General features: G+C 41.5%; 1 protein-coding gene across 1 annotated transcript in view; it reads right to left on the bottom strand.

Moving 5' to 3' along the window:
* Positions 1–123: 123 nt before the first annotated feature.
* The window catches only part of TMEFF1 (transmembrane protein with EGF like and two follistatin like domains 1), a 125,814-nt gene continuing 105,922 nt past the window's right edge, over positions 124–20,015 (bottom strand). Inside the window, exons 6-10 of the mRNA XM_074823946.1 lie at positions 15,981–16,129; positions 15,123–15,188; positions 7,330–7,453; positions 3,063–3,221; positions 124–1,343 (exon numbers count right to left, since the gene is read on the bottom strand). Of these exons, the coding sequence (XP_074680047.1) occupies positions 1,259–1,343; positions 3,063–3,221; positions 7,330–7,453; positions 15,123–15,188; positions 15,981–16,129 (583 nt within the window). The 3' untranslated portion in view covers positions 124–1,258. The remainder of the gene's footprint in view (positions 1,344–3,062; positions 3,222–7,329; positions 7,454–15,122; positions 15,189–15,980; positions 16,130–20,015) is intronic.

Here is a 20,015-nt window from a genome sequence, read left to right on the forward strand (position 1 = left end):
GGGAATTCAAAGAGCGGTCAGGAAAATGAACACGGTTGTTTTTTCCAGCAAAACAACTTCAGGTCTTCAGCTTGCTGCAATTACCACATGGGGTAACAAATAAACACACTAAACCAGAGGCAATATAGTGAAAACGTTGTATTGTGACATGCTTTTCCAGTTCAAAATGTTGAAAGCATTTTTTTTTATTGAACAAATTATTAAATCCTACATGCAAAATTTTGAAAGCCTAAACTACATGTTAAAACAGCTGAACACATCCTATTCACACTTTATCTTGGGATCTTTCAAACGACAACTAACAGTCTATTAATATAACTATGACCAGCAGACTAATTTGGATGGACTTTAGCTCTTGAAAATACTCTATACAAGAGCACTAGTGATTCATTCACTTTTATTATTTTTTTTATTTTAATCACAAACACTATACAATCCGTATTGTAGGTGTTAAAACATGTATTTTCTTTAAAAAAGTTTAAGAAGTATTAAAACAGCTTTAACAGTGATAAAGTAGGCTTTATTCCAATTATTTGTGTTCAATTATTCAACACCAATTTTTACAATACCTAAATCTACTAAGACCTACTCCTTTTGGACCTGTGCCATCTGCTCTACCAGGTAACTTCCCAAATTACGAAATTTATAATTTTCCTCTTTAAAAATAAATTGTTGGAATTATTTATGAAGATGGCAGTGCTTAGACCCAGCCCACACATTTTATAAATATGTTACAACTACACACAGCACACAGCTTCACAGTTCATGCGATAGGCAGTGTCTAAAAAATCAGTTACTAACTTCCAAAAACATTTAAATATCTACGGTATTTAAACACAGTGTTTTCTAGTTTCTCATAAGAAAAGTAAGCTGTAAACATTTTTACCTTTAGTTCATGCCTTGTTTGCTAGGTAATGTGGACGTTTTTGTTGGTTTGTTGGGGTTTTCTTAATCTACAACCATTGGTGGAATAAATCTGTGTTCCCAAAAATATTACATTCCATGGATAAAGCACAAGTCTATTATATAACCATGTGATACAGATACAGAAAATGAACTACTGTATTCAAAAACATAAAACTAAAGATACTAAAACAGTCCATAGCTGTTAGAGCTGATGCTTTCAGAATACAGACCAACATTGTTACACTACAAATGTTCAAAAATAAGGCCTCTGAAATAAATATTTCCATTCTTTAAAAAAAGATATAATAAAAATGTACATCACATGGTCAATGTAGGTATAAAAATCACTAAGTTAAACCATTCTGGATGATGTATCTGAAGTAAAATGGCCTAGGTTTTGCTTCTGCCGTCGTCCTCTATTGTTTTTGGGGCATTTTCTGTTAAAAAGAGAAAGAAAAAGGCGGGCTGATTTCATAATGCCACATAAAATTAAGCTTAGCAATAACACATTGACTTAATTTTCTGTACTTAACAATAGCAAGGAGTCTATGAACTGGGCTGACTGGGGGGACGCTCCTGCTGTTTAGTACCGGACTGTCACCTGAGGATGTCTGTGGGACCCCAGATCACACAGAAGGGAGTTCTGCTTGGACTTGAGACTGAAACCAGCAAGGTGCTACATCCTTCAGCCTTGATCCAGCAAAACATGTACCACAGTGAATAATTGCATTTGCTTTACTTTGTATGTATTTCATACTTAAAATCCAGTGGATGGTAAGACTGGATCAATCAGCCTTTTGAAGTGCTGGACCTCCAGGTGCCCTGTTGCTCACGGCAGCCCCCCGAGACAGAGCCCACCCAGGACTCTCTGTGGGGTGACTAAGCGATCCCTTTCTTGCAGATGGACACACAACTAAGAAAGGATTGACAAAAGCCAGCAATTCTGGGCAGGATGGGACTTGCTCAGCCTGTCAGACAGTAGGCAATGCATGATGGAGCAGTCCTGCTGGGACACAGCAAGACAGACTGTCCCTGAGAGGCTGTGAGCTGGGGAACAGTCATAGGGAGTCTGAAAGAGGAGGGCTGCTGAAACACAGCCTTCCACACCACTGTTTTAGCCAGTAGGATGTTGAGTAAAAAAGGGATGACATCAACTGCATGAGCCAAATAACTCTTTTACATGTGCAGGAGGTCTTAGATATGTGTACCTCCACCTGCCACGTTGAACCTTACAAGAGAGATAGGGAAGGGGGTCTATATTGTTCGTTCACAGGGGTGTCACTCTGCATCACTAAATTTGGGAAGCCAAGCACTAACGCAGCAGCAGAAAGTTTTATGGCCCAATGTGACTGGAGCTGAAAAAGTGAAGGACGAGTTGAAGAGGAAAGGCAAGATGTGGCATGGATGCCCAAGTGTAGGACTTAAATGGTTCATGCACCTCTAAGGTAACTCAGTCATCCTTAATTTATCCCAGCACCCTCAGGCCTCACTGGGTTCAAGTCTTTGATGAGCAAACTGAGTCCCTTGTCATCAAAAAGAATCCATGGCTCTCATCTCTGTTTTCATACAGGGGAAGAGTCTGAGACAACCCAGAAACCTGAACTCTGTGCTTGTGCATCTTTACATTTCATAAAATAGGCTTCCATGGAGAGTGCCTAATAACGGGACTAGCTGCACATTAATTTTGAGAAAGCATGCATGGTGTGAGGGATACTTCTCTCTCTGTGTAACACCATTTACAGTGGCGCTGCAAGGAACAGCATCTTGTCAACCTCTCTGGTTTCACTGGGTGGAAGGAGGGGGTCACAGCTTCTATAAGATAATTAGCAATGCCTGAATAACACTAGTAAAGGTCTAACACAGTAGCTGACTCTGTGGATGTGTTTCAAGGCTGATCTGTTCTGCTGTGTATTTGGTCTGGGGATTCAGAGTGGTTACTGGTGGTTTCTGAATTTAAACAAATGTGTGTTTTGCGACCAGGAAAAAAAAGGTGATAGGATGTTACATAATGCTTCCGCTTCAATCATTAGATATTTTTTATGTGGGTATTTTAGGATATATGTGAAGGTACATAAAATTTTGGGAGTCGAATATTTAAATACAGAAAAGCATATCCATACGGTGTGTATTTTTTCACTGTTCTTGTCTTTACCTACCTTGTTATGCACATGACAATTGCAACTATAATGGCAATCTGTACAGCTCCAATTATTGCTGCAATAAGGACATGCGTAAGCTTTTGTCTACTTGGGACAACATAAAGAATACTAAAGTCTGTCTTTTCACAGTGCTGTCCAGTATATCCTGATTCACACCTGAAAAAGAAAAGGAGTATTTAATGGAATCTGTAATTTGACAACAGTCCAATCATTTTGCAGATGAAATAAGGAGTCCAAGGTGACTCCAGCTGAGAAAGAGCTGGTGAGAAGGTGGAGGTGTGGTAATGCTTGGGTTGGGGAATGGTTTGGATTTCTGTGTCAAGAGAAGAGACAGAGCAGATATGCTCTGCTTTCCTGGATAAGGTTACCAGTGGCTCTCTGAAAACACATGGTGAAGGCCCTGATTTGAAAAAAGAAGTATGTGGGGTCATTATTAAATTGGGGCAATATTTAGGAAAAAATAAAGCAATTAGGTGAAATAAGTAGACAAGAATAAATGAAACACAAAGAAGCATGCTCATGAAACACAATGTGAGCATGCTCATTCAGCTTCAATGTCAGTATGGGAGAGAAGTAACAAAGAGGAAGAGAACCCTTGAAAAATAGGGGAAAAGGAAGATCCCTTTTCAAGATGCAGCCTATGGAAGTGGAATCCTGCAAAACCTACTGGACAGAGCAGCATCAAACCCCCTCATGCCTTGTCACCAAACCAAAATTTGATGGAGGTTGGGTTAGAAAACCAATGGCCACAACTGTTCAAGTGTGAGTCATGGAAGAATCCATAAAAATTGGCCGGGGGTGGGGGAGAAATGGCTGGAGACAGAGAGAAGCAGCTGCTCTAAGTGGTATCTTGCATGAGCAAAGCAGCAGTTAGCTCAGTGAGAAACTTAGCAGAGCCTGCTCCTGATCAGCGACATGTGTTCAGGGAATGAGATGTGCCAGTGGTGAAGGTGGCAGTAGAACCACTGTCTAGAGGAATTCATGTCGCAAGGCAAAAGAGGCAGAAGCACAACAAGGAAAACAAGAGCCACCCAAGACACTGAGCTAGAGTCTGCAGAATCAAGGCCCATCACTTACATCCCAGAGCAAGTTACTGAGTACAGTTATCCTGTAAAACTGACTGATTGGAATGCATCATTAAAGGCAACTGAATCATACAACTGGGCTCTAGCTCTATAGTAGAAAGCTGGACAAGAAACATCACATGCAGGCAGAGAAACACTCCTTTTGTAAACTGGATCAGATAAACCCAAATGAAACACAAAATCAGTCTCATCCATCCGAAATCTTTGTACTAGGGTAGGAATTAATTCTGTTTGGAGGAATGAAATAATTACTCCACAGACCTTCCTACAACTGCTAATGCAACTCCTAATCCCTCTTTGCATGCAGGGATAACAGTTGGGGTTTACATGTTCATAATCTTGTGACTCTACTTTCTCCAGCCATGAGCTGCTGTGTAAGGAGCTCAGGCATGAAACAAGTTCCAATAGAGTAGAGTTATTAAAGAAAAGCCCCCATGTACTGTAAGTAAGCTCAGAAATGGCTGGGAAGGCAATCCAGACAAACATGTATTAGCATAGAAGAAGGAAGAGGATGGGGAACATGTTGGCAATCATGCAAAAAGAAACAATAATGAAGAGGACTCCTTGCTAGTGAAGAGGACTTGTTACTTTGCTTTTGTTTCATTAAAGAAGGTAACAGTCAAAGTGTGATCAATGTGAGAATTGCTTTAAAGCAAAGGAGGCAAAACAAAGCAGAGGAGGCACAAGTAATTTAAAGATGTTTCCTCAGAAACACTGAAGTGACAGGAAATTATTTCCGAGAAATATTGAATGGAGATTCAGGAGTATTGAATCCTGCAAAGGAGAAGTGCTTGTGTTAAGAACTATATTGGCGGTGGGATGAAGTACTAGGCACCAGTTTAAGTTACCTTAAATGTACCTTTAAATACTTTTAAAGCATTCTGCTGCATTAATATATAGCAAGATAATATAGCATTAATATAATAGCAACATAAAGAGAGGTCAGTATGGATTTATCAAAATATGCCGATCAGCCAATTAATTGAGATAGTGTAAAGAAGTTTAGATTTCTTTGCAAAGGGTTGAACTGTGCCTCCTTGATGCAGCCTGCCATAAGGACAGGGTAGAACTGCACTGCACAAGGCTGGCAGAAGGAGACAGACCAGAGCCCAGCTGTGCAAAGGCAGCTAAACTAAATGTAATATTGACTACTACAAAACCTTCCTCCACCTGCCTGATGGCAGTCCTGGAGGGCTGTTGTACAATGAGCAAGGAGATTCAGTGCCCCCAGTGAAAGCCAAAGTCATAATTTGCTCTGCACAGGCATTTTCTGCAGTTTTGTAGGTCATCTGATACCTCACACATATCACTACCAGGAAATGAGGACCAAATTAAACAATGTATATGCTGCATGTGGACGAGAATGCAAAGCATTTGAAAATAACAACTGCCCCTAGCGTTCAGCGTTATATTTTCCTTGCCAGAGAACGAGAGAAATTTTTTCTTTGATAGAAGTACTTGATTGCTACAGTGGATTGCTATCTGATATAAATAATTTTTTCTTAATAAGTCTGCTCCAATAGGAAACACCTATAAAGTACGAGACCATCAGTATTTAAATAGCAAAGTAAAGTCCAAAGGAGATCTGATACTTAGGGTTAAGAACTGACAGAAATTCTTGACTGGAACCACGTGAGGTTTGTTGTGCTAGGTCCAGTGCTGAGATACTGTTCAGGCTGTTTATATAAGTAATTAAAGGTAGTAATAGTAAATGTAATTATAAAAAAGAATTTAGAGGGACAGTAGATTAATTAAATTCATCAAAACATTTCCTATCGGTAATTATTAGAGTAATAATAAATATTTAAATGACTGAATAGTAATTGAATCATAAATGAATAAATCACTATATGATTAGCACCATCCAGAAAAGAATTCTGATAAATAAAAAAATCAGTTCATTCAGCCAGGAATGTTTTCCTTGAAATACCTCTACTTTGAATATTTTGAGGACAAATCCATCAGAAATTGTGTTAAACACAGCTCTAGATTAAAAGAATACTGTAATCAAATAGTGCTGCCTAATGCCCATCAAGATGACATTGGGGATGCACCCAGTTTCCCAAGAGAAGCAAAGCCATGTTGAGCTCTCTTGGTTCTACCAAAGGAAAGAGACAAAAAAATAAGTTCTATTGGAAAGGTGAAAATAAACAAGAAAGGGTCTTGGATGGGAAAAGAAATAATAGAAGCTTTCAAATGCTTGACAACCATACTGGATCTGTGTTTTGGGCTTCCTGCTCTCTGATAAGTCTGGAAACCCTTAAATCTTGACAGTGCAAAAACCCCTAAATATCTTCAATCGATAAAGATCAAGGGAGAAAATGTGATAGTATCTAATGGATTTACAGCTGAAGTTTCCAAACCAAAGGAAAGCAAAGAGTTATAGTATCTTCAGCCACATTAATCTGAAAGTACAAGCTTGCAAGATAAAAGTTCAGGAGTGAAACCTCCTAATAAGTAGGGCACTACATGTTATTAAGAAGCGGCCTTTTTCTACAAACAACTTTTAAAATTAATTTTATTTTTTGAGGAAAACAAAGATGCAGAATTTAGTTGATGAGATGTAAAGAAAAAAATTATGTGGGAGCTAAGGAAATAAACTGGAACATTCAGATATTCTGGGAAACACTGAATGGCTTAATACTGAGTGTACTCAGCTGCTAGATTATACTGTAGACAAAAAGTGTGGCCTAAAGAATATTTAGCAATTTTATACTCTCTAGATGAAGCCTATTATTGTGAAGAAGGGCCATAAATGTTAAAAATAAGATATTGATACTCTAGAGAGAGTTTATGACAGGAGCAATAAATTTACAGACAGTATAAGAACAGACTAAGAGGTCAATGGGGAAAGCACAGTCATACAGAGAAGCCATGCAAGGTAAAGGCATATTTTTTTTCTCTAGATAGGACTTAGCAGCTGAAAATAAGAAAACCACACTGAGACCAGACTCCTCAGAAAATTCAGCTTCCTAACTACCTGACAGACCAAGCCTATCATCTGAGCACTATCTCCTGCACGACTGGAGCAACTGGGAGTTCCCACAGCACAGGGATATGGCTCCTGTGCCACTGCTTAGGTAACTGCAAACTGATACATGCTGTAATTATGTCTAGAGAGCATTTTGATTAAGCTTTACAGCAATTTCAAGCACATTTTGGAGACATGCAGGACTTACCGGCAGGAAGCCTTCTGAGTGGAATAAATGAATTCACATTTTCCATGTATACAGTAGCCATTGAAGCTTTCTGAACAAGGTATGTGGTTTCCAATGTAAATGTCTTCTCTTTGATCACTGGCATCTTGAGAAGAAATAGACATAAACCATTATAAATGGCTGTATGATATTCATTAAAAAATCTCAACTAAGAATAGCATATCCTTAAAAACTTGTAGTGAATAAAGGAATACAGAATAATAAAGCAAAGGCTTGAGAGTGAAGTTTCAGAGGCACCTACAGAGATGTACTGCACTGAAAAATGATTCTCAGAGACATCTAAATATGCTTCTTATGTCAGGTTTCTCAAAAGGAGAAAAGTATTCATGACACAAAACCAACCAACGCATGAAGATCAGCAGATGTCATTGGGGCAAAGAGTTAGTATGTATATACAGAGAGCTCTCTCCCATGTCTAAACAGAGGAAAAATACCTGAAGGGTTAGAAAGAAGCTGGACCACATTTTATGATTACTGGGTAGAAAACAACTCAATAAAGCCCAGATCTGACTGGTATTGCCAGTCGTTATAGCTGAAATCAAACACACTACAACAGCAGTCTTCCTCGGAGAAATGCTTTTATGGAGAGGGAACTTCAAAATATTGAAATGAGCTTAAAATACCCATTCCTTTGGGAAGTGTACTGGCTTTGGCTGGGATGGAGTTAACTTTCTTCATAGCAGCCCCTATGGTGCTGTGTTTTAGATTTCTGGCTGAAACAGTGCTGATAACACACCAGTGTTTTGGCTGTTGCTGAAGGGTGCTTGCACAGCCTCCAGGCTTTATCTGCTTTTCACTCTGCTTCTTCTCTCAGTGAGTGGGCTGGGAGTGAGCAAGAGCCTGGAAGGAGACACAGCGAGGACAGCTGACTCCAACTGACCAAAGGGTCAAATATTCCCTGCCATATGACATCATGATCAGCAATAAAAACTGGGGTTTTGGTCTTTCCAAGGTGACAGTTGCTCAGAGACCATCTGAGCATCAGTCTGCTGGTGGGACATTGTGAGTGATGGCTTTTGCATTGCTTGGGATTTTTCTCTTTTTTTTCCTTCACTTCTTAAACTGCTTTTATCTCGACCAATGAGTTTTCCTTGTGTCTCTTCTGATTCCTTCCTGTGGGGAAGGTGGAGGTGAGCAAGTGGCTGGTGGGTGCTTAGTTGTTGGCTGGATCAGCCCAGCACAGGAAGGTAGTCCCTTCTGCCCCAACATCTTTCATGCTTCTATCATGTTACTAAGACTATCTAAAGCTGTGTACATTTTTAACCATTCTTTCCCCAAAATTTTTCTGTAAAAAAGTCCTAAACACAGAAGTTGTTATTTCATAATAAACTCTAAAGAGCAGGGATCTAAAGATGTGAGCATAATTGTGGAATTATGTTCATTTCCATGGCAACAGACTATAGCGTCACAAATACAAGATTATAATGAACCACAGGTGCAAAGCAAAAAGGGACTGCAAAGAAGAAATCTCCTATACAACTGCAGATATTTGAAATAACACCAACAAGAAAGAGAATGTATTTATACAAGAAAAAAAAAGGCATACTGCTGTTTTAGGTTTTCCCTGAACATTTTCTGGAATGTTTTCTACTTTGTTCCAGGAGAAAAAAAACAAATAACTATTAGAGGTTTTAGATATAAGGAAGTCTGTTGGTTCAGGCTGTGCTTCAAAGATACAGAAGACTTGATACAAGGAAAAAACATTGCCTAATATTGACAACATGTCCACCACTGCCCTGATGGAATAGACTATGTCATGGCATGTCTAAGAAGATGTCTCATCCCAAAATTGTTGCCTCCCTCCTTCTCCAAGCAGTTAATTACTGTCACATCTGGTCCCAATCAAAGGCTAGTAATAAGCTGTTTATTAATTATATTATTTATTAATTATATTAGTCTGTTCAGATAGGTGCGCCATGTCTGGTTTTAATGTATGTACTAATACAAAATGTGAGGCTTAGTGAAAGATGCATCCCCTGAAAGGTGGCCATGACTACATGGCCACCCAAGTCAGAGGCAAAACTTGTATTAAGCAAAGAGATGTTGTTAAATGCAGGAGGTGATTCTCAGTGTAAAAACAGACATTTGCCCACCTATTGATGAGAAACTATTTTTAATCTGAGAGGCCTGCTAGACCGCTTCAGAGCTTCAAAGTGAATGACTCAACTGGTGTAGGAGCCTTGAAAGAGTGACTGGATATAAGAGTTCAGGTACTTCACCAGAAGGAAGAGGCAGGCACAAAAACTGAAACCCCGATGCTCATCTTGGTACAACAAAACCAGCAAGGCAGCTGAATCTGGGAAGAAAGACCTTTCTGATGTAACTTTAGGTAACTACTTGCACTGCAGGAGAAAGAAACTGTCATGGCTGTGGTTCTAGAGACTAGAAGGTATTATACATTCAGAGAACAGGGTTTAACAAGAGTATCTCACAGGAATTTAAAGCAAAAGCAAACAGATAGAAGTGTGTACTGTTCTCTTATCCCGGAAGAAAAAGTTGTTCAAAGTAGTTCACTTCAGGCTCTCACTATCTAAAAAGACCTGACTACTGCATAAAAAAATTTCAAAACAATTATTTTGCACAAGGTATAATCCTTCTGTGCACATCATTTGCTGAACTTGAGACTGCTGAAGCTATACACATTAATAATAATAATAATTATATGCAATTTTTTTCCACTAACTAGATTTCAAGGGCAATTTATATGCAATGAATAAAAGGCTGTAACTTCTTCTGAATAGGAACCAAAAGTGGTGTTTCATTACATCACATAATAAGATGTATATTCCATTTGGTGCTTTTTATGCCTTCATAATGTAAGTGAAAATTGACATTAAATCATTCCAACTGGTACATCATATGGAGTGAAAAGAAGAGAATTTGTTAAAAAATAAAAATATATGGAGCTTTTTGGCACTGAACAGCTTTTCAAGAAGAACACAAGGAATGTTGAAAGCCATGGTGGGACAGCTTTACTCTGGGAGGCCATGGGAGTGCAAAACAAGTATAATGTCAAAAAAAACCCCTAAAGATCAGAGCTAACGGAGAAGATACCAACCCCTCGCAACAAAACCTGAATTAAGACCAGCACCGAGAAGAAACAACAGCGAGTTATGGTCATTAGTGATTATCCTCCTGTGCAGAATGGAAGCACTCACCTGCAGATCAGATCCTCTTTTCAGGGAACTTTACTGCCTCCCTGGGGCATGAATTAGGGATGTCACCACAAGACTGAAGAGCTTAGTACAACCTTCAGACTACTATCCATTCCTGCTCTTTCACATGATGTAGCAACAATGATGTAGCAACAAAAAGTCTGAGGTCAATCAAGACATTTTAGAGCCCTGAGAAGTATGCTAAAAATTTTGGGAGCACAGGTAGTGTTTTCATCAATCCTCCCAATAATGGGGAAAGACATTGGAAGAAACAGGCAAACCCAGGATATCAATACCTGGCTCTGGGACTGGTGCTTCCCCCAGAACTTTGAGTTTTTAAACTATGGAAAACCCTTTGAGACACAACGTATGCTGGGGCCTGATGGGTTCCACCTGTCCCAAAGGGGAAAATGCATCTTTTGACATAAGATGGTGGGACTGATGAGAGACCTTTACACTAGAATCAGTGGGGGAAGGGGATACCAACAGGATTGCAGTAGGTGAGCCAAGGGTTGGCATGGCATCGCCTGAGGGTGGCAATGCCGGGGGAACCTTTGCACTGCTCCTGGGAGCACAGAGGGCTCAGAAGTGTATCTGAAATGGTTGCACACCAACACACACAGTAAGAGAGACAAACAGGATGAACTGGAAGCATTGGTCAGCTCCCAGAACTACAATGTCATTGGTATTAGTGAGACTTGGTGGAATAAGTTCCATGATTGGAGTGCTGGAATGGAGGGCTACAGGCTGTTCCGGAGGGACAGGCAGGGCAGGCAAGGCGGAGGTGTAGCCCTGTATGTAAGGGAGAGGTTTGATTGTACAGCCCTTAGTGATGATGTGGTTGAGAGCCTCTGAGTGAGGGTTAGGGGGATGGAAAACAAGGAGATACTGTAGTGGGTGTCTACTACTGATCACACAGCCAGGATGTAAGCACCGATGAGTTATTTTACAGGCAATTAGGAGAAATTTCTGTATTGGTAGTCCTTGTCCATATGGGAGATTTCAACTTCCTGGACATCAACTGGGAATATCTTGCTATGACGAGCAGATCTTGGAAATTCTTGAGGTTTGTAGAAGGTGTTAACTTCTTGTCACAAGTACTCAGTGAGCCAACTAGGAAAGGTGCCCTCCTAGACCTGCTATTTGCGGATAAAGAACTTGTGGGGGATGTGATGGTAGGTGACTGTCTTGGCCACAGTGATCATGAAATGGTTGAGTTTAAAATTTTCAGTGTAATGTGAAAAAAGGACAGCAGAGTTGCTACCCTGGACTTCAGGAGAACAACCTTTACGCTACTCAGGGAGCTATTTAGCAGAGTACCCTGGGAATCTTCTTTTGAGGGTTTAGGAGTCCACGAGTGCTGGTCAGTTTTTAAGCAGCACCTTTTAGAAGCACAGGAGCAGGCAATTCCACTGTGTCGTAAAGCCAAGCAAGCGGTGCAGAAGACCAGCTTGGCTGAACAGGGAACTCCTGGTGGAGCTCAAGAGGAGAAAGAAATTCTGTGATCTCTGGAAGCAAGGTCAGGCTTTGCAGGGAGATTACAGAGCTGTGGTTCATATATGCAGGCAGAAGACACGAAAGGCCGAAGCACAATTAGAGTTGACTCTGGGCAGTGTTGTGTCAGATAACAAGAAGGGCTTTTTAAAGTACATTAGTAGCAAAAGGAGGCCTAAAGAAAACATTGGACTGATACTTGTGGATGGTCATTTGTCTAACAGGGATGAAGAAAAAATTGAGGCTTTCAATGCTTTTTTTACCTCACTCTTTAATAATATTGATAATGATACTTTATAATACTTTAATGATACACCTTGGGCTGCTCAGTCCCCTGAGTTGGAGGACCACAAGTGTCCATTTGTGGACACTGAAATCATGAGGGACCAGTTGTATCAGCTGAATGTTCCCAAGTCCATGGGGCCTGCTGGGATTCCTCCCAGAGTACTGATGGAGAGAGTGGATGTTATGGCAGGACCCCTCTCCATCATCTACCAAAGGTCTTGGGAGTCTGGGAAGGTCCCTGCTCACTGGAAGGTTGCAGTGTTATTCCAATATTGCAGACCTGTTAGGCTAACCTCCTGGGAAAGATTATGGAGATTATACTGGGTACTGTTGAAAGGCATTTGAAGAATAATGCAATCATCAGGCAGAGTCAACATGGGTTCAAAAAGGAAAAGTCCTGTTTAACTAGTTAGATATTCTTCTATGATAAGGTCTCCCACTGTGGTGGGTTGACCCTGGCTCAACACCAGGTGCCCACCAAAGCCACTCTGTTACTCCCCGTCCTAAATTGGACAGCAAAGAGAAAATATAATGAGAGGCTTGTGGGTCGACATAAGGACAGGGAGAGATCACTCAGCAATTACCATCACGGGGAAAACAGACTCAACCTGGGGAAAATTAATTTAATTTATTACCAATCAAATCAGAGTAGCATAACAATAAGTAAAACCAAATCTTAAAAACTTTCCCCCCACCCCTCTCTTCTTCCTGGGCTTAACCTTACTCCCGAGAGTCTACTTCCTCTCCTCCAGTGTCACAGGGGGACAGGGAGTGGGGGTTGCAGTCAGTTCATCACACATTGTCTCTACCACTCCTTCCCTCCTCAGGGGTAGGACTCCTCACACTCTTCCCCTGCTCCAGTGTGGATCCCTCCCATGGGAGACAGTTCTGCATGAATTTCTCCAATGTGAGTCCTTCCCGTGGGCTGCAGTTCTTCATGAACTGCTCCAGCATGGGTCCCTTCCATGGGGTGCAATCCTTCAGGAACAGACTGCTCCAGCGTGGGTCTCCCATGGGGTCACAAGTCCTGCCAGCAAACCTGCTCCAGCATGGGCCCCTCTCTCCACAGGTCCACAGGTCCTGCCAGGAGCCTGGTCCAGCGCAGGTTCCCCACAGGGTTGCTCAGCTTTTTTTTTCCCCTTCTTAAATAGAGGTGCTACCACCATTGCTGATGGGCTCGGCCTTGGGCAGTGGCAGGTCTCTCTTGGAGCCAGCTGGCATTGGCTCTATTGGACATAGAGGAAGCTTCTAGCAGCTTCCCACAGAAGCCACCTCTGTAGTCCCCCTGCTATCAAAACGTTGCCATGCAAACCCAGTACACCTGTTTAGTGGATGAAGGTGGGTAGATGTATTTTTTCTGGATTTTAGTACCACTTTTGATACTGTCCCTCACAGCATCCTAAATAAGTTGTCCAACTGTGGGATGACCAGGTTCATGGTGCACTGGGTGAAGAACTGTCTGAAGGGCAGAGCTCAAAGGGTTGTATTGAATTTGTATTGAATTGCTGAATACATTTGGCAACCAGTCACCAGTGGTGTTCCTCAGGGTTCAATTTTAGGGCTAGTTCTGTTCAATATATTTATCAATGATCTGGATGCAGAAATTGAATGCACTGGGAGGTGCTGTTAACCCTGTTAAGGGACAGGAGACCTTGCAGAGGGATCTAGATATATTGGAGCATTGGGCAATGATTAACAGGATGAAATTTAACAAGTCCAAATGCCAGATTCTGTGCCTAGGATGGAGTAACTCCAGGCATAAGTATAAATTGGGAGGGGAGTGGCTCTTCTCCCTGGGATCCAGTGACAGGACACATGGGAATGGTTCAAAGCTGCATCAGTCAGGGGAGGTTTAGACTGGACATTAGGAAGCATTTCATTATCAAGAGGGTGGTCAAATGCAGGAACAGACTTTCTAGACAGGTGGTCGATGGCCCAAACGTGTCAGTGTTTAAGAGGCATTTTGACAAGAAATGCCCTTAAGAACACGCTTTAGCTTGGTCAGCCCTGAAGTGGTCAGGCCTGGTCATTGGACTAGATGATCATTGTAGGTCCCTTATAACTGAAATAGTCTATTCTTTTCTATTGTATTCTATTCTATTCTATTCTAGTCTAGTCTAAACAGTGCTATTATTTGTGAGAAAAGAGCATAGTTGATACCTATGCAGATCTTCTGTTTCCCACTAACTTGAGAAAGACAGAGGTGTTTTGTCCTGGACCTTGAGCGAGAGCTATGACATACAGAAGCATATTTGTTCTGAGAATGCACCTAACAACATGGGCTACCACCACATAAAATAACTGAGCAGAAAGTGAAACTTTGCCTTAATTAATTTCTACTAAGGTTATTAAAGGTAAGGTAAAGTTCATATAGGTAAAACATTTTCAACAATTGTGATTCAGCGCATTAGTTTACTGAAAACATTTTAAAACATACTAACAAATACAGAATCTGCCTTTTTTTTCAGACGTTAACAGAAAAGATGGGGTCATGGGAGGGAGGCTTGTGTCATTTCATGAGGAATGTCACAGCTTGGTGTCTTCCAGTAAAGTCAGTTTCACAGCACTTGGGGAGAGTCTAATCCTGTGACTGGTGCATAGTGAGCAGCTGGGCATCTTACAGGAATACAGCAGGCAAAACTCACAAATCACACACATCTCCTTCTTGCCAGCCTTGCAACGTGCTGTAAGAAAGAGGCTGTTCAGAGGTCTGCCTCAGATACAGAAATCAAAGCTGTAAGGCAGACAAGAAGGGACCTGCATGCTGTATTTTCTCATCTCGTGAAACCATAACCAAACAGCAAAAAGTCAGCACGATACCTTTCACCTCTGGCCGATACTGCATGCCATCATCTTTCTTTCCAACTGCGTTTGTGTCATCTGTTTCTAGATGATAAATACATGCATGGATAGCTATTAGGAAAGGCTTATTTCCAGACCACTACATGTATGTCATTGAGAAGCCAGAATAATATTCAAAGAAGTATTCTAATTGCAGTAAAGCTGGACATATTTCCACATTGTGCTCCCATACAACCAGGCTGGTAGCACACCTGGTCAGTAGCAGTCAAGTAACCCCAGTGTTCAGATCAACATGTGACACACCTCAAGCTGTTGGTTCTGAACTAAAAACTTTTCTGCGGTATGGGCCTAGGGTATGTAACTGCAAAGAGATGGTGGAAAGCTGTATTCCCATGAGAAATTCCTAACTGCAAGAACCGAAAACGGAAGAGTCATGCACATGATTAACAAGGCAGTAGAGAGAGTCTCATTGGAAAAGGAAATGCCTAAAATTTGTGCCATCAGTGCCGAACTTGACTCACCTTAGAAGCACATTCTATAGCCCACAGCAGCAAGAGGGAATTCTTCCCACACATCGGTATTCCTTTTGCTCTCCTACTTCTTACCACCCTCTCATGTAAGACCCATTGGGCTATCGCTTAGATTCTAAGAGCTTTTGCTGTCTTCCAGGTAATAGCAGCCAAAGAAAGGTAATGGAAACACAGCAGGTATGTATGTAGTGTAAACATACCTCTGTGTGGGTAAGTCTAAAATACAGGCAGGGAGTTCACTGATAACTGGATCAGTGACTTCTGATCAAAAATGGAAAAGGGGAATCTCTACCAAGCCCACTTATGTCAGAATTTACATTTACCAGAAAACCAAAATTAAGCCTACCTGAGCAGTGTCCAAGATGCCTGATGTCGATCTGCTCTTGCCTTAGACATGATGCTTCTCTAACAAAGCATGGATTGTTATAGGAACTTCCATCAGAAGCACACACAGGATTAAAACTGTATCCACTGCAGTCTATATTACATACACACCTGTTAATTGAAACATACAGCAAAACAAAATCGACATCCAGCAAACAAAAATTAAGTCATGTTGAGTCCTGAGTAAACAACACTAGCTCATACACTAATACCGGGAGAGAAGAGCTCTCTCAACATCATGAGGATGTTGAAGAATTCATTGACGTCTCACACTTCCAAGCAGAATGTACAAAATTATGAATAGGTGCTTCAGTGTGCTTTTTAATAATGTATTGATGTTTCTTGTAGTTTTACTATGATGTCAATTTCTCTGATTAACACCTGAAAATTGATAACACATTGCTAGGAAGATTTACTATGTTAATATAACAGTTGTGGTGTCTGTTCTCAGGTGTGAACAAAACCAGATGAATATTCTGCTTCTTGAAGGGTGTCAGGATCCCTGAGAGGGAAACAAAAAGGAAAGGACTTCCATTTCTGTTAAGCAGTAAAAGGAGTTTTTCTATTTCATAGGCTGTACAGAATCAGTATGCTTGGTTAACTGTGTCATTTCAGCAAGACATTCATTCATAACTTTGAAAGTTAACAGTGGGTTTATTATGTTGTAGTTATAACAGGATTATGCGATCTGAATGATTTCATATCGACACTTTGGTTGTTTTAGACACAGCATTTTCCATATAATTTGCAACTAGGGATTGTAAAATGAAAGCAGGAAAAATGAAGACCTAGCACACAGCTGGTTCCTAACCATGCAAACGCAGGACAGCCAAAGACTTAGATAGGGCTATGACTTACCTGGTTTTGCTTAGATAGTTTTGTTGCCCCAACAAAAAGTACTGAAATTTTACATGTGTGAATGGCACAGGAAAACTTTCCAGCTTTCCAAGCCCCACCCCTCTTGTTTATTTTAATCAATATTCTACTTTTTAACAACCTCTATTTTTGAATGAAAGTTTCTGTGTGTGTTTCCATTTGCTCTGGAAGCTCTGCTCTGCCTCTGGACCGGGAAAAGTAAGATGTGTGGCTGCAGAACAGGGGATGAGGTGGGCACCAGGTCCAGCTCTCGATCGAACTCCTCCTGATGCCGTGAGAGCAGGAAGAGCTGCTCTGCATCTTCTGAGGAGGTGGCAGTGGGCACGGGGTCCTCTCCTTGCCAGAAAGCTCAAAGCAAGGGACACATGGGCTGACTGCTAGGAGCTGCTGCTAGCTTCATCTTGATTCACTCTTGCAAGACACAGGGTGGGGAAAAAAAAGCCAAGCTACCAACTTGCCAGGTTTTTTATGTTCTTTCCAGCTGTTTCAGATACAATTAAATGATTAAATACATGTACATGTGCCTGAAGTCAGTAACAAATCTCACAACAGAACCCAATTCCATGCTGAAGATGGCCAGCGTACCATTTTCTCCCTCTTTTTCCATGAGCACCTTTTGTTGCCTAAATTTAAAGATGCTAATTTTGCCAGTAATATTTCATGCCTGTGAACTTCGGATTGTTGTTAGACAAAAGAACATCTCTAGTGCAAACAAGTTTTTAAGTGCACCTACTGAGAGTGAAAAACTGCCCCTGTAATGAGTTTCTACACATCTTAGGGACCTACTTCATAATACTTACAAAACAGCTAAATATCAATATGAAAAACATATGATAATTTTTCTTACTAGAAATAGTAATGGTTGTAAACCTTAGACCTAGGAAAGGAAGTACTATTTTGTTTACATGCTCCCACATGATTTTAAGCCTAATAAGCCTAATGAGGGGTTTATTAGGATTTACTACATGCAAGTAAAAGGCTCACAGCTCAGCAGTTGTGCACATTTATTGACACAAACGAGCAGAGAGTTAGTCTTAATTTGTATTACACTGGCTATGTGCTTACAGATACATTCGCTCAGCCTCAGCACTCAGTAACAACCACTGCCTGTGTGCACCCATCCTTGTCACGTTTAGGCACATTTGATATGTATCTCCAGACCAACTCCATCTGTATTTCTTTATACAAGCACCTTTAAATCTGTCTGTAGTCACCATCCAAGGTCCATAGCATCATAATTACTGTTGGGTTTTGTCATTACTGGTGACAAATAAGGTGAGTTTTGAAAATAATTTTTGCTTCCTCATGGTGACATTACAGGCTAGAGTTGAAACTGCTTGGAAACTGCTTATGTTTTCATGCTTTGCTGTGTTTAGACTTAACATCTAATATTAAATGCTTACTTTCTTAGCATTGCCAAATGCTTGTTTTGGGGGTAGTTGTGATTTCCTGACCCTGTTCTTCTGATAAACACTCTCAGTCTTAGCTCTAACCATCTCTTCAAAGTATTAAAATTTGCTTTTTATAATTTAAAATTTACATCTAAAAGTAGGAAAATTGAAAAAACAAAACCCTACAAGAGGAGAGCTTGTGACACATCTGTAAGTGCTGGGTCAGCATGAAGCAGCTGAAGCCCACTGACCAGCTGCCATAGGCTTGCAGCTGCTTTGCGTGCTTGGAGCAGGACAGAGCTGGTGACTGCCAGGGGTGGGAGCAAGGGAAACTCCAGCCTGCTGCCAGTCTGGATACTGGGATTTGCTGGAGGCTTGCAAGCACACCAAACCCCCAGTGGGGCCCTGGTGGCACAACAGACCCGGACCAACTGGCAGACATACATATGTGCCTTCCACCTACAGGCATGAGGGCTGCAGGCACACCAAATCGACAGACAGACAGACCTGGCTAGCTGGTAGGACACGTGCCTGCTGCCCATTGGTTACCTGTGCTGCTCACACACTGCGGCCTTGGGTAGGGTCTGACTGCCCTTCCCCACAGGGAGATGGGTGGACAGTTGTGGTGGTTTCTGTTCCACCATGGCTCGCTGTTACCAGCTGTTGCTGGCCATGGTGCCTGGCAAAACCGACTGGGCTTCCAGGGCATCCCCTGCTACTTGTGTCCCTGATCTCCAAGATCCACCCCCTCTTCCAGGATCCACACTGTCCTCCTTCCAGGCACCCTTCTGCTTCTGTCCAAGGGCACTGTCTTTTGGGACACCTCTCCAGAGCACAGGCCCTCGGCTTCACGGTCTAAGCAGTTTATCTGCAGAACTGCACCACACAACCAGCATCCCAATTGTTGACTCTGTCTCATGGCTCCTTATTAACTGGAGGATTCAGGATGTGACACTTTTGTTTAGCCCGGGCATTACCCAGAGTTTACAACTGGTTCATGCTGGTTGTAGCTCAGGAGTTCAAAAGTCAAATTTCAGACATTCACCCCGTCACATGCATCCAATTATCTGTCTGATGCCGTTAGCTATTTCGTTGCCTACGATCATGATGCCAAATGGTACGTCTGGCCTTCACCTGGTCATTTAGTAACTGGTGTAGATGCTTCAACAGAGCTGTCTGGCATGTAAAAGCAGGTGGTTTAAGTATATTGCAAGATAATGAACTGGACTGATGTACTTAAAAAAATTGAGACCATTATGCTTCATTATTCCAACATAAAATCCTGAAGCCTTTCAGAGGGCTGAAAGGGAACAAGTTAAGGTGAGGACATGGCTGGGGCATGATGCTCTAAATGGAGCAAGGCCTCTGTGGATTCAGTAGAGTGGCAGAGAGGGAGCCAGGAGCACACGTTAGAAACCTGTACCCATCAGAGAGTCCACGAGAAGTTGTCTTTGCTCATAGCTGGTCAGCCCTAGACCCAAAATACAGCCAGGCCTGCTGGAAGCACCAAACTGTGAGATGGGGGAAGCAAAATCCAGGGAGTGCTGTTCTTGACAGAACACATGAAACGAAAGTTGGTTTTAACTGCTCGGTGTTTGTGAAGGAAGGTAAAACCATGTGACAGCAAGTTGCTGCTCTGATGCTGCACATCAAACAAACTGAAACTGGCAGCTGAATCCCTGCAAAAGGACAGGATCATCACCATGGATTGAAAAAAAAAAGCAGCTCAG

This window comes from Strix aluco, chromosome 1, assembly GCF_031877795.1.
Source record: "Strix aluco isolate bStrAlu1 chromosome 1, bStrAlu1.hap1, whole genome shotgun sequence".
NCBI classification, from domain to species: domain Eukaryota; kingdom Metazoa; phylum Chordata; class Aves; order Strigiformes; family Strigidae; genus Strix; species Strix aluco.